This window comes from Columba livia, chromosome 25, assembly GCF_036013475.1.
Source record: "Columba livia isolate bColLiv1 breed racing homer chromosome 25, bColLiv1.pat.W.v2, whole genome shotgun sequence".
NCBI classification, from domain to species: Eukaryota; Metazoa; Chordata; class Aves; order Columbiformes; family Columbidae; genus Columba; species Columba livia.
The window spans coordinates 2,066,559-2,081,985 of NC_088626.1; the positions used below are offsets into that span (position 1 = coordinate 2,066,559).

At 45.4% G+C, this 15,427-nt stretch overlaps 1 protein-coding gene across 2 annotated transcripts; it reads right to left on the reverse strand.

The window, feature by feature from the left end:
- Positions 1-6,103: 6,103 nt before the first annotated feature.
- Positions 6,104-14,037, reverse strand: ENTPD4 (ectonucleoside triphosphate diphosphohydrolase 4). 2 transcript variants are annotated; one of them, XM_065040945.1, is made up of 13 exons: positions 13,899-14,037; positions 12,909-13,027; positions 12,444-12,641; positions 11,833-12,038; positions 11,340-11,490; positions 11,150-11,253; positions 10,470-10,529; positions 10,115-10,245; positions 9,099-9,265; positions 8,568-8,892; positions 7,845-7,930; positions 7,458-7,619; positions 6,104-7,207 (listed from the first exon to the last, which is right to left on the reverse strand). In XM_065040945.1, the coding sequence occupies exons 2-13, from the start codon at positions 12,914-12,916 to the stop codon at positions 6,979-6,981; spliced, it is 1,827 nt and encodes a 608-aa protein (XP_064897017.1). In that variant the 5' UTR covers positions 12,917-13,027; positions 13,899-14,037; the 3' UTR covers positions 6,104-6,978. The 2 variants fall into 2 exon arrangements, with proteins under 2 accessions (XP_064897017.1, XP_064897016.1); XM_065040944.1 differs by having other exon boundaries at positions 10,091-10,245.
- Between the last annotated feature and the right edge of the window lie 1,390 nt (positions 14,038-15,427).

Below are 15,427 nucleotides of genomic sequence, written 5' to 3' on the forward strand. Positions count from 1 at the left end.
ATACCTGAAGAACGGCAGGACCTGCCTGCCCTGTAAGAGCGTTAATGACACGTGGCAATTTTCACACCCATTGGCCCTGGTGGAAAGTTCCCACAATGTGTAACTGCAGAGCTCAATCCCTGCTTTTCAGCTTGCAGGCCGGTGAAAAACACCAATTACAGAGAAGTATGTCCAGGCATCCCCCAATTTTATGACAGGTTTAATCCCTACTGAAATTTCTACATCAGGAGCTTGGTAGTGATTGAACTGACCGTCCAGAGTCCCAGCCCCTGCTATTTGGTTCTTACTGCCAATTTGCTGCCAAGGGGACTGTCAGCTTGCATTGCTCCTGTTGAGGGTGGGACCCCTGCATCATAAAGCTTTTACAGCCTACAAAACCAGGAAAATGAGATTCATTTTCTATAAGAAGTAACTTTAGTCCTTTGAGATCAATCTCTGCATGTGCTCCAGTGCAATGGTCAATGCAATGCAGATGATGACCACATCATGATTACTTTTTCCATCACCCACCTGATTTTCACATCAGGTAGCAGAAGGCACAGCCGACCTCCATGCTCCACAAAAACACTCAGAAACAAGATCCCCACCATTAACAAACCCATCTGAACAGGAGCACAAATCAGCTTCACCAAACCTGCAACAGAGCCGTGTCTTCCAGCTCTCGGTTTGACGCATCACTTAGAGATTAATGCACCTTCAGCATCCATTCACTACACCCAGCTCTGAGCAAACAAAAGGCTCGTACACCAAGGTGGGTGAAAGCCTGAAGCCCTGTGAATATTCACAGCAGATAGGTTGCTGTAGCAGACCCGGGGGCTCAGAGGTGACGTCTGTTCTTGTGCACAACAGCAGCAGTTCCTTCTCAGCCCCTGAACAGTGGAGCAGCGCATACCCAGATAAAGCACGTTCTTATATTTCTTTCCCTCACCTTTCAAGAAAGTTAGTACTGAAATCTCCCAACAGGAACGTGAGCTGCTGGTTTTCCTAGGCCAAGGAAGACTCAAGCACAAGGCACTTGGCAAGTACTTTTCATTCGCTATCTCTAAGAGCAATTACTCAGAGATCTGAGCTGTCTCTGAGCACTGATTCAGCTGTTGAAAGGCAACTTCCCCCAAGCAACCTCCTGACAAAACGCAGGCGGCTGCAATATCTGAGCAGGACACACCAGCATCCTTCCCCATACCTACAGCTTCCTGACAGATTCCCTCTTGCAGCTCAGCCATCCACAAGATGAGCACAGAGGGGTGTAAAGAGCTTTGCCCCTAGAAAACACAAAAAGAGATGTCTAGAAAGAGTTTGAGAAATCCAGCTTCAGCAATTCAAGACGGTGGCAACACTGTGGGACCTCATTGATGACACACACTAGAAGTTCAGGAAGGAGAGCCATATTTTTGTCTTCTTACCTCAAAGGGATGGCAGAGGTGCTGAGGTTTCCCATCCCTTCCCACTAGATGGCAAGAGTCCCCCTCCTAACAGCACAGACACCGCGGCCGGGGATGAGGAGCCCAAAAAGGGACTTGTAGCCCTGACGAGCAGTGAGCAGATAGAACTGGCCTCTCCTCCAGTCTATCAGGATTTGTTTTGCTATGACTGAGGAAGCTGCATGCAGGAGAAAGGCAGAAGAAGGGAGGAAACAAACAGAATAAGGCATTTGGTTGTAAAAAGGGGGAGGAAGCTCAAGAACGCGACGTACCGGTCTCCATCACTCCCAGGCAAACACAGCAAATCCCTCCTCAACCTTAAAAGGCATTATGGAAACATCTGGTTTAATGTCTTCTGGGCTGATTCACCGTGACAGGCCACAGAACATGTCCTAACAAGGACAATCTCCGCTGGTGGTTCTGCTCTTATGCAGAAACTTGAACAATGAGTTCAAGGACAGAGACTCCACTTGCTGAATTTGCTCACAGAAAGGGCAGGACATGGGATGCAGAAGGGAATGTGGTGGATGCATTACACACCCTTGCGTCTGATCCCACCATTTTATTAACGTCCTTTGTTCCTGTGTGATCAGGAAGGGGCTGAGGAGCCTCAGTTTTCACAGCAGGTGAAGCCCCAAGAGTTACCCAAGATTACCACCCTCCAAAATTGGGCCACATCAAGCTGGAGAGGCCAGAGAACAGCTAGAAAACATGGCACTGTTGGAATCTCATTTGCAACTCACCACTGGAGTTATCAGAAGAGAAATGCTGGCAAAGAACCATACACGTGAGACCCAGGAACAGAAAACATCTGCAGCCTGGAGGTTCAAATCCTGCACATTATTTGTGGCAGGGAACGTAGAGCTGTAGTTCCCTCCAGGACCCTGGAAAGCATTTGGATTTCAGGAAAACCTGGGTGTCATGCTAGTGTTTTTGGTGCATTTCTATGGTACTGAGCACTCCCTTTTAAAGACCAAGGCTCTAAAAAGTATCTCCAGCAACACAAACCACTCATCACCCACCGTTAAACCAGTCCTAAGTGATTTCCCAGCACCACTTCCTACCAATCCAAAGACCTTCAAGCACAAGCAGGCGAGAAAGTCATTGTCATCCTCCCATTCTTTAAACAAAGGGAGGGTGACCTGGAAAAAAACAACTATCGGGACCAGGTCCCCTGAACACAACACACAGAGGCTGGTGGCCAGGGACAGGGACACAGCAAGTCCTCACAAGGCTCGTTTGGGCTCTCAATGAGCTTCATGCGTTATTTAGTAGCAACAATGGCAGAAACAATAGGACAAGAAAGAACACGGTGCCCCCGATCGAGCAGGCCATCGAGTCGCTATTGACTGTCCCCTAAGTGCTGCAGAGACCGAAAACCCTTTTGTTTCCACTGGCTCTGCAGGGCTGGTGTTCCCGGAGGAGCCCTGTGCTTCATCCCTTCCCATCCTCTCTATCACACTCTGCCTTTCTCATGGGCGTAACTTGTGTCTCCCAACCACTTCTTCTTCCATTAGGGGCCACATCTGGCCTTACTTGGCCATTTTTCCCCACACAAAACCACAACAACACAAAGAAGAGTGATATCTTTAAGAGGCCATGAAGCCAAAAGCTTTGGTATCACTGGCCTGTCCGTTCCAGGTCACTGGGACAGGTCAAAGAGCAGGGCCCTCGCCTCCCCTCTGCGCTTTTCCGCAGGCTTTACCTGCCCCTAATGGACCTGGAGAAAGGATGAGGTGAATAGGAGACGCAGAAGAAAGAAAATAAAGCATGTTAATGCAGAAACAGACACAAGCAGATAAACATTACCATTGTGACTTGGGAATCCGAGCCCAGGAACAGGCGCTGAGTGAAAACAGGTATTGCTAAGTCTCTTAAAGGAATCGTGTTTCCTCCGGTGCTGTTGTTTAATGTAGTCTCTTCAGAGCAGGCTTGTCCAAGGGTGGGTTTGAAAGGCTTCCTTTTCTTTCTTTTTGCAGCTCCAGATAAAGGTGGGGGGAAAAAAGAGCTGTAAGAATAATATGGACATGTCACAAACTTCTTCCTCCTCTTCCTCATCCTGCAAAACCCTATGAGGGGAAGGGAAAAAAACCAAAGAAACACGACAAAATACCACCACACACACTCTAATTCTAATGGTTAAGACACTACAGTCAGATTTTCAAAGGAGCTAAGAGCTGAATTTGCAAACACTTGCCACAGGATGGTTCAACCACCAAAAAGCACAGCGGTCTTGTCAATGCGGGCGTTTAGGTTTAGTATTCACTGATCACTTTTGAAATCTGCACCTCCTCCCCTTGCCTCGTGGGCTTTAAGCTCTTAAAGCAATTAAAGGCACTCGCACATCTGTCATTCTCAATAAAGCAAACGCGCAGTGAACTCGCACAAAGGCCTCACGCAGCCCGTGCGCTGAAATCTTGCGTTGCCTGGTGCCAGTTTGCTGCCCTGATGGTCAGGATCATATTCAAACCCAGGTTTTGACACCCTTTCTTCTAAAACATGTTTCCCCAGGACAAAACCCCTACTCTCATACCCTAAACCCAAACCCATCCCAGATACAGCATTAAAACCACCTCCTGAAAGCATCCAAGTTCCAAGTCATTTGTGTTCTACTCTTTCCAAAGGTATAAAGCAAGGACAACTGACCTTTTTAGATCCACAGCCTAAGAACCTGCTGAAATTCCCCTCAAGACACTCAGTCCTCTCCAAGCAACAGCAGGAATGGATTCTACACCCCTATGGACTCTATGGAGTGGTCTCCATGCCCCAAGGTGCGTTGTTAAATCAATCCAAGGCAACCAGTCGTTTTTTGGCTTGTTATTCCACTTCAGTTCTTGGCTGTAGACCCCTCTGCACATTTCACTGCCTGTCACAGCATCCCACCCCACTTCTACTGCACCTTCTCCACGGCAGCAACAAAACCCACAATTCCCCCCCTTCTCTAGAGCTCAAAACCTTCATTTTGGAGCTGGATTAGCTCAGATGAACAGTAACGTGCCCAAAGAGCACCAGAGCACAGCACTGTCTGCTCTTCCTCAACCTCCTGTTCTCCCAGCCCTGATATGCTCTTGCTTCTAATGAGTATAATCACTTTCTCCTGTGCACCTTAATTAACTCAGCTGCCTCTCACTGTTCCTCCCACACCTGAGTGAGATCAAGGGGTGTCACTCTTTATTCCGAACCAACTCACTAGAAAAAGCAGGACAATACCACCATGACCCAGAAGGAGAACAAAATCAATGGAAAAAAAGCTTCCTGCCCCATTTTCCTCAAACACTTTCTCACCACCATCCATCACCTTATCTCCCTTCCCATTCCAAACACTCCTGCTTCATATCTTCATTCCCCAGCGTGGTGCTTTCAAAAAACCTGAGTGTGGAAACCCTAAAGCTCCATGTGAGCACAAGCCCCATTTGTGTCCGTTCTCCCAGTGCTGTACCTGTTCCTGCTGCATTCACCTGCGGCTCGTTCTACCAAAACCTTCCAGCTCTGGGGGCCATAACACACACGCTCCATCCTGCACAGCCAGGGCTGGTCCATCCTACAAGATAAAAAAGCAGCGTCGAAATCCTGCGCTTGGTTCAACCGTGACATCCTACTTAACTTCAGACAACTGTTTTTCCTTATAGCACCTCGGTTAAGGCCAGAATAGTCGTTTCATTTTGGTTTTCTTCATGACTGTCCATTATTTAATAACAATTTGCTGGCTTTATTAAAGAATAAATTTTAAAGTTATATATTACAGCGATTTCTCTCTTTTTGGCATTCTCTTAAGTGTTAAGGATGCCACTAAGAAGAAAACGCTGCAGCATCTAAAAGGAATTTCTGGTTTAGGTCTGAAACATTCCTTCTTTTTTTCATATTTTTATGATTTTCATAAGTTTCTCTATCGGTCTCTTTTGGGCTGGACTGTTTTCTGCTTGCTGCACTCAAGACACTGTCTCTTTTGCTAAGAGATGCTCAGCGTCTGCCTGGATTTTGCCAAGTCCCACACTGATACTTCCACTATCATGGAAGGAGCTGCTTTATCTAAGGGCGCAATTAAAAGCTCCGGCCTTTCATTTTGGGCATCTCAGAATCGGGAAGTACAAGCTCTGTAACAATGGGCACTGTCAGCTTCCTGATCATTCTTATCGGCCCAGGAGTGCAACAAGTTTGTACCACAGCTCCTGACTGTGTATTATCTAAGTGCTCGAAAAGTAGCAAATTGCAAACCAGCGCTTGGATTTGAAAGGCACAAAGGCTCCTTTATAAAAAGGAGTCATTGTTATTTCTGAACATTCAGTTAAAGATTCTGTTGCCATTTCAAAATTCCATCACGTATCCAGGTAATTCTTATGACTGCAGCAGCCATCTCCAGACACTGGGTGGAAGGGACGGGAGGTTTAGCACCTAAATTTAGCTGCAGTTCAGCAGATCAGGCCTAAATTCCCTACACAAAGGCAAAACCAAGCATATGGAAAGGAGACAAACCAGTTCAAAGTATCTAGATTTTTAGATGAATAAACTGCACCTTAAATACGACAAAAATGGTATGAACGTGTCTAGTTTCCAGCACTGCAAACAGCATCCAGTTTTCCAGCACATTCACACCTACTAGAAGAGAAGAAAGTCTGGCCAGTTGGGTACAAGCAGCGAGAACAAAAGGGATAATGTGCAATAAAATACCCATACACCAGAAGTTCATAAAAATCCCACTTTTAATCATGGACAAATTTGCTTTCAAGTAAAATCAACAGTTTTAAATAAAATATAAATTAACAAATCAGAGTACCCAAAAACAACAAAAAGAGACACTGTGCATGTCTACTCTAGCAGAAACACAAGTCTGGGCGTATTCCAGTTCTCTTCACCTTACTGGAGTTTCAGGGACATCTCTGAATGATTATGAAACAGAAATAAAGGATTAAAAACTAGTGACTTTTGCCACTATGAGGATATCGCTTCCGAGACAAATGGGGCAAGTGTCACATAACCAAAACTGATTTAAGCAGTTTTGTGGAAGCACAGCATTGGGTGCAATAGATTTTTCTTCTCCATCACAGTACTTATTCCAGAATATAAAATCAGATAAGCTGTCCTAAAAGGTTCTCTTACTGCTTTTGAAAACCCTGCACTTCCTTTTCTTTGACTGAGCAGGCTCAGAATCAAGGAGTCAAGTGATACCAATCCTGGAATCTGGAAAAGAAGAGAAAAGCAGTCCTCATTCACCCCAGCTAACAGTATTTCACAACCTCACCCAAAGGATGAGAATTCACACTCATTCTCTTACCATACATAGCTTAAGCTGCTACTACTCATTTACTGACAAGTCTTTGCTTGTCCCATTACACACAAAAGTGCAATATTAAAAATAAAACACATAATTTTTGGCAGATATTGTCTAATGAGACTAAGCCAAGTTGACCCCGTTTTCCCACGTTTCCAAAGCCCAGCTGTATCCCACGCTCTAGGCAATCTGCTTCTTCAATGGTTTAAAGGGACAAAAAGGAGGAACCCTGAGGCAAAAATGGCTTTTTGTGTAGCAAGTCCAATAAAAAGTCTCCGCCGCAGCATCTCATAAGGGTCCTGCGATCTTCTGTGCTGGGAGACCTTCCTCGATCCAGAGGGAAGAGGACGAGCCGTTCCGCAGCATCCGCCTGTGGATGCGCCGCAGCCTCAGCAGGTAAAGCAGGATGGAGAGCAGCACGATCAGAAAACAGACAAAAAACAAGTAGTGATTGTAAACGAAGGAGAAGCTCCTCCAGTGGGAGTGACTGCCACGGAAGTTTTCTTGCTGGATGTCTCTGAAAAGAATCAAAGGGATAACAGACCTAAGTTGCAAGTCAGACTTTGCCTCCAAATTATCCTACCAAACAATACAGAGCCCGTTTGAGTAGAATCATCTTTATAAAGCATTAATTGAGCTGCCTGAAATACATACTGAGGACATACACAAGGCACTGGCAACATCACCTGCTTCACTCTCCCCTTCACAGAACTCCCACACCTTCCACCCAAACGCTATTTCCAGATATTTGAGAAAACAGCTGGTACCTTAAAGGTAAAAACCGTGTTCGGTAAAGAATGGCTCCCAAGGTCCACTGCACCTCTTTATCATAAACCTGCAGAGCTGTTTTCAAATTGTTGTAACTCACAGGAAAAGAGAAGCCGCTGTGAAATACTTCATACATCCAGGCGGACTTAAAACACTGGTACCTATAGAAAGAGCAGCACAAGGTCAGACCGGCAGTCAGAGAGTCCCAGAGGACCAGGGAGCACAATTAGACACATAATTACCAGTACTTTTTAACGGCTGATGCAATATTTAAGGTTATATTCACACTTTCAATGATTTCATTAAATGGATCATTGGGACATGACCTCGACCTCTCCCTGGTGACTCTGCGCAAATGAATTTGCTGTACAAACACAAATACTCACTTCAATCTGTGGAGATCAGCATGTGATGCATAAAGACCACGGTCAAAACGCTCCCGGAGGACGGACCACTTAGTGGCACAATAATCCTTCAAGGAAAAAAAAAGAAAGACTTCAACATTGGTTCTGCCTCGAGCAGAAAAAAAGCTGGAAAACTCCAAAAACCAGCTTGCCTTGCACCACTTATAATCCAGATCACAAATTTAATGGTATTTTCTGTAACATTTTGATCCATACGTGGCACATGCAGATAAATTAATATCAGTAGCACTTAATGTCTTTGGTCAGGTACCTGGAGATGTTTTTAGGGCATTAAAGCAGCTCATATTCATTTACTTTATGTTGTAGCCTTACTGGAAACTGTCCCCAACAGACCGAGCCCTGTCAGGAATAACACCTGAGAAACTGCTACAAAGCGCATGAAGCAAGAGGAATTCTTTTCCTAACAACCAATACATTCCTAAAAAGAAGCAAGGGATGGAATCAGCACAGATTTCCTCATTATCAATAGTTGACTAGCATGAGCCCCGTTCCCTCTATGGCCCATTTTACTATTGTGCCTTAAAACAAGAAAGAAAACCCAGTGAGGAAGAATGATGTTCTGTGATAGTTCACTGCAGGATAAAAGCATTTTGGATCTTCAGAAGAAGAGTTTTGTTGCAAGACTTTCAGAACAAAACGCTTTTGTTTTGATTTAGAAAAAGCTTTCCCTCCAGAACACTTTACCTTTGCAGCTTTCATAAACTTGGCAGCATTGTAATCTCCTCCCATGCGTAACACGTCCTCGGTGCAGTAGTAGAACTCTGAGAAACCATAGAATTCGCTGTTCTGGAAGTGCACGGCAGGCTGGTAGACACCATTCAGGGACGTCTGCGTTTCATTGGTCTTATTCATGAAGGGCTGAATGATCTCACGACACAGATTGAAGTCTCCCGTTCCTCGCAGATACATGATCTGTCCGTTCTGCTGGATCTCGTCCTGAGCATCCAGCGGCAAGCAAGGATCTAGGTAGGGTAAATCAGAACTCATGCCAGTCTGTTTGCCCAGCAGTCTGTATAGAAGAAAAGAATAAGCACAGTAACAACCCCAAATCAGAAACATCGAGCTCTGAGATAAAACAGCATCAAATTTAAAGAAACTTCAGCATTGCACACAGAGAAATTAAGTTTTATATCAGGACTTTTGCTAAATACATCCAGGTTAGGGGCTTCCTGAGCCCAGTGATGCACAGAACCATATTCCCAAGCAGACCCTTACTTGTTTTTAAGCACTGTGCTGGTGAACACACTGTCTTCGTATCTCTGGCGCGCTGCGTTTCCTCCAAAGCCAAGGAACGTGGCTACGTAGACTCTGTACACGTGCTCAGTTTGATGAGCGTCACAGCCCAGGTTGAATTCTGCAAGTAAGTTTTTGGCTACTTCCTCCTGTATGAACAAACACCCAAAATTAGCTATAAACAATATGAACCAGAATCTAACAAATTAGGGCTTTGGACAACTGGGTGCCCTTGACATCTTTAAACTTCACTCCTTACTTATCTGTATCTATAATTTATACAACCTGTGATAATAAAAACCCATCATTTCATGCGAAGATATATATCATTATAACGATGCATTGAGAGTCAAAACATAGGGCTTTTATGCTATTTAGATAATTTCGCAATGAAGCTAATAGGAGGTTATTCAGCTTCAAAAAGTCAGGAATTCCTCTGGAACTCAGTGAACTGAAGTTAGAGCAATTTATGCTCCATTTACGACTTGTAACAAAGACATTTGCTTCCTACAAGAGATGAATTGTGCTGAGGATGTAGATGATATTTAAAAAAACTGTACTGTTACCCCCCGTGTCCTGTTAATTCCATTTCTTCCAACCCAACGTGAAGGAAAAAAACGTATTATATACAACTTCTCGTATAGGAACCACACAATGTTTTGTTTCTAAACTCCTACAGTCTTATTAGAAATTCAAAAATGGCACATACATGCACACACACACACAGAATGCATGCCCACTTAAATGAAAAAATTAGTGGCAAATTATAATAATGAAACTGAAATAAGTGTTCAAATGAACAAAATACAAATGAAGTGCTTAGCTGATGAAGGGTTTGTATTTGCCTCCTTCTCTTGCCTTGGTTTTAGAACGTGATGTAATGAAGAACAGGACTCGCAACAAAGAAAACCAAACCAACGAATGCGTGTGAAAATAAACCAAAAGGAAAAGAAGGAAGTTGCACAGATAATAACCTGCTGCGAAGAGGCAAAGCTTACAGTTTTAGGGACTTCATACGCTATCTGAGTCGACACGCCGCCCATGTCGAGAATACCCACTGTCCTCTTACGGAAAATGGCCTCTTTGTTCTCGCTGCCTGGGACGTGCACCTCCACAATCGCCTCATCCTCTGCACAGAACCATAAAAGACCAACGAGAAATACAGCTGAGCTGGGCCTAAAGTTAACTTTCGGTTTTTAGCAATGCAGATCATTGAAGTTTCACAAAGAAATTAAGCCAACATCAGCATCTGCACACGCACTGTTCACTAATATCTGTCCAAAATCAACGGGGAAAGCACAGGGAGGTACTCGAAGTCCTCCCTAAAATGCAGTTCACAACTAAGATACTTACCATCATCTGTGTGTTCAAATCTCCCAAGAACAAAGTTGATGCCAATCCACGCGTATACTCCTACGTGCATAAGAAAACAGATTTCAGGAGTATCTGGTACATATCATCTTAAAAACAGAGAGGGATCTTTTTCCATGTGAGTTATTATGATATATCACTGCTCATAGTTTATGACATAGAATATTTACAAGTTAAACATTCCTGACAAGTTAGTCTATTCCATCTCTCCCAAGTCAAGGCTATAATAAAGAGTCCTAATTCTATGTATTAAAGACAGACTGATGCGTAAATTTCACCAAAAATGAGCACTTTATCTTTTAAAGTGATTTGAAGCTGATCACACCAGAACATCGCTCCTTTAGAAACTGTTTTTCCCTGCAAAGTTTCTTCCATCAAGAACATTGTGCCTTATCCTCACCCCTCCCTCCCCAAAGCTGGAGAAAATAGATTGAAATTCCTGCTAAACACAGAGAAGTTGTTTTCACGGATAATTGAAAACATTTAGACAAGTTAGAGGATCACAGCAGATGATCATCTCCACACTCCACATGGTGCTACTGAGGAATAAGGTCTCCCAACCAAACGAGAATTTTAAAAAGCAACAGTAACAACAAAATTATCCAAGTTGTACCGTGAAAATAATACACATTTCAAAGGTCGCTTTTCCAACGTTAACCTACCTTCCTGCTTCCCTGAAATAACCTCTGCATGCGAGTCCGAAAACAGAAAATCAAAATGCACGGGAATATCAGTGAGCAGATCTTCAAGTATCGCCTTCTGCTGGCTGCAAAATTACATTTGGGGCGGTTAAAAAGAGTCAGACACACCAAGGTCACTATTCTAAAGGCTAAAAATCAGATGTGCAATAACCTTTCTGGCAGAATCCTCATTCCTGCAGTACACAGAATGTAAAGAGGCGTCTCTTTGTGTTTTGCGCGTGGCACGTGTTCGGCAGCAAAGCTCAGAAGTGGAGAAATATAATCGCTGACCTTTTCAGGAGAGCTGGCAAACTCCGAAATGCCTGGTGAAACAGATAAATACGAGCGTGAAACAACTCAGGCATCAGGTATCCCCTGGTAAATCTCAACAACCAACACCGCAGAGAAATGAGCAACCCAAGGCCAAACCCAGGAAATCGGCTACAGGAATACAAACCAAGTTCACAGTTAATCATCCTCCAAATATGAAACAAAAACCTGCACTAGGTTTATTACCTATTTATATAATTGCCTGGGGGGAGTGCCACGCTGACAACTCACAAGTGTCCTTTACCCAGAGACCTTAAATATGGGCTTCGAAAAAGCAAAGTTGGGACAGGCAACTACTTAGAAAATTGCATCTAATATTAATTTCTTTCCAGTACCTGGTTTAATTTTCATAACGACCGGTTTTCTGGTTTTGTCCCTCATCTGCTTGATGTCCAAGAGATCGTGCGGATTCCCGTTGTGCCGTGGCCAACAATACACAAAAATCCTCGAGCCGCTGCTGCCACAGTCCACGACGATCCCATAGTTCAGATTGGGGTTGTTTGTATCTGTGGCTTCAGTATCAGTTACTCGGGCAAGATATCTAGAAGAAAATCAGATGTTGGGTTGAATATAGAAGCTTTTCTCAACATCAGATAATTCCTGATAGGAATCACTCAGTTTTCACTATTGCTGAAGGAAGTGAAGTGCCACCAATAAGAATCCAATTCCCACAATAAATACTGAAAGCAATTTTCAAAATAATTTACCATGCAACATTCTGGCACCAATAGTTTTACTGAGCTGCTACATACAGATAAAATATTAGAAAGCTGAATTATTGATAAGTGATAATCAACTTAGACAAGGAACGCTTCATAAAATGCAGGAAGTTTTACTCATCCATTTCCCCCCATTCACATATTTTACAGACGCAACCTGCCAGTGTTTTCTCTTTCACACCAAAACTACATTTTGTTCCTTCCCAAAAAGCCTCTCCCACTCTCACCTGTGGAACCTTTTGTCCCTGTACGCACGCCCATATTTATTGCGGATAACAACCAGCGAGTAGTAAAGCAAAGAGACGGCAGCAGCGAGAATTCCTATCACGAGGATCTGCCGCAGGGTGGTGTTGAGAATCCGGGGACACCCCACCGGGGAGATGCTGAAGTGCCAAGAAGCAGGAAGCAAACACGAGATGCTGATCCTAAAATTCAAAGGGGATAATCTGCTTTAAAAATGGACTTTACTACCAAAAAGAAGCACAGTGCATTTTAAAACAGGCTAAGGACAAAGAGATTATTTATAGAACTTTTTACTCTGCTCTAGCTTTGCTCGTGCTCTGGCTTGAGTGTAACCGAGACACTATTCCCACCTTTGAATTCACCATTAGCCACGAATTAATGATTAAGTTCCTTGTCCTTCACTCAACAGACATCACAGCTTGATCTGACAGTTCCTTTGGGATTCTTACCTCCCCATTTTGGGATGTGAGGAACAGAAAGACCAGCTGGTGCTCCGACATCAGCCGGTCACCTCAGACTGAGCAGGCACGTCCCCCATTCCCAAAGCCATCGCTCTTCTGTTCCTGAGCTAGAAAGAAAACACAGATGATCTAGAGAGCGTTCAAAGGGCACTGTCAGCAGATGGATCTTCAGCCCCGCTACCACCTGCAAAGCCAGTCCCCAAGATGTAAGTCACAGAATCCCAGAATGTCAGGGGTTGGAAGGGCCCTGGCAAGCTCATCCAGTGCAATCCCCCCATGGAGCAGGAACACCCAGATGAGGTTACACAGGAAGGTGTCCAGGCGGGTTGGAATGTCTGCACAGAAGGAGACTCCACAACCCCCTGGGCAGCCTGGGCCAGGCTCTGCCACCCTCACCGGGAACAAGTTTCTTCTCAAATTTAAGTGGAACCTCTTGTGTTCCAGTTTGAACCCATTACCCCTTGTCCTGTCACTGGTTGTCACCCAGAAGAGCCTGGCTCCATCCTCCTGACACTCCCCCTTTAGATATCTGGAAACATGAATGAGTCCCCCCTCAGTCTCCCCTTGTCCAGCTCCAGAGCCCCAGCTCCCTCAGCCTTTCCTCACCCGGGAGATGCTCCACTCCATCATCTTTGTAAGGGCTCCAGACATAACATAATAGAAGCAATATTTTAAAAACCCCACGAATGGTGACAGCTCAACACAGGCCAGGACTGCCAGTCCTTCCCCACCGCTCCCACAGCCCGTTCACACACGCCCCCCGCTTAACAAACCACCAGCCCGAGGTGCCACCAAGGCCCCGCTCCGAGCGGAGGGAACAGGCCCCAGCAGCCCCCGGAGGACCCTCGGCCCTTCCTCCGGACCCCAGCGGCGGGCAGGCCGCACGGCCCGGCCCCGTGTAACCCGCCGTGCCCCGCAGCTCCGCTCCCGCTCCCCTATTCCCTCGGCCGGGCCCCGGGCAGCGGACACCGCGCTCACCTCCCGCCCCGCCGCATAGCAACGGGACACCGCGCCACTTCCGGGGCCCGCCGCCGGACGTGACGCACGCACGCACGCATACACGTGGCGCGGACGTTCGCGATGCTGGGCTGGGCAAGGGATTCCCCGGGGGGGCGTGGCCACGGGTGCGAGGGGAGACGCGGTTGGTGTATGGGGGCGTGGTTGTGCGAGGGGCGTGGCCAAGTCGCGGGGGCGTGGCCAAGGCGCAGGCGTTGAATTCATGCTTGTTTAATTTATTGATTTAATTAATAAACCAATTAAAAATAATTAATAAATTAATGTATAGCCTGAGGACAAATGCTGCGGCGTTCTGCAAGCTGTAGATGGCATTGCTGGCATAACCATAAACATAAATACAGTAAATAAACATACGAGCAGACACTTCTAAATACAAATATACACACAGAAACATTCGTTTATATATTAAATGCACGCAGTGGGGTGGTAGCAGCCATAATAAGCATCCAAATGTTTATGATTTAAGTAATAAATAAATGAATCTGGTTAAATAAAATGAGTTACAAGCCGCTCGGTGGCCCATAGGAGGAACCGTCCTGCGCGTTGCCACTGAGCGGCAGCACCAATGTGCCCACGCAGCGCTGGGAGCTGGGAAGAAAACGTTTATCCAGGCAACGATAACGTGTTAATAACAGGAATAACCTCGTGGAGAGGCCGGGGAGCCTCGCTGGAGCGGTTCCCGGGGTGACGGGTTGTTCGCACTGGATTTGGCGTGCTGCGTTTTGCACACCGGGTTTTGCTCGTGGGGGTTTGCACACTGGATCTTGCACACCACGTTTTGCATGCCAGGCTTTGCACACTGGGTTTTTCCCTGCTGGGTTTTGCACACTGAGTTTTGCACGCTGAGTTCTGCACACTGAGATTTTCACACTGAGTTTTGCACACTGAGTTTTGCACACTGAGTTCTGCACACTGAGATTTTCACACTGGATTTTGCATGCTGGATTTTGCACACTCAGTTTTGCACACTGAGTTTTGCACACTGAGTTTTGAACGCTGGATATTGCATGCTGGATTTTGCACGCTGAGTTCTGCACACTGAGTTCTGCACACTGAGTTCTGCACACTGAGTTTTGCACGCTGAGTTCTGCATGCTGGATTTTGCACGCTCAGTTTTGCACACTGAGTTTTGCACGCTGAGTTCTGCACACTGAGTTCTGCAGACTGAGTTTTGCACACTGGATTTTGCACGCTGGATTTTGCACGCTCAGTTTTGCACACTGAGTTCTGCACACTGAGTTTTGCACACTGAGTTTTGCACGCTGAGTTTTGCACGCTGGATTTTGCACACTGAGATTTTCAGACTGGATTTTGCACACTGGATTTTGCATGCTCAGTTTTGCACACTGAGTTCTGCACACTGAGTTTTGCATGCTGGATTTTGCACACTGAGTTTTGCACACTGAGTTTTGCACGCTGGATTTTGCATGCTGAGTTTTGCACAGAGTTTTTCACGCTAGATTTTGCACGCTGGATTTTGCACACTGAGT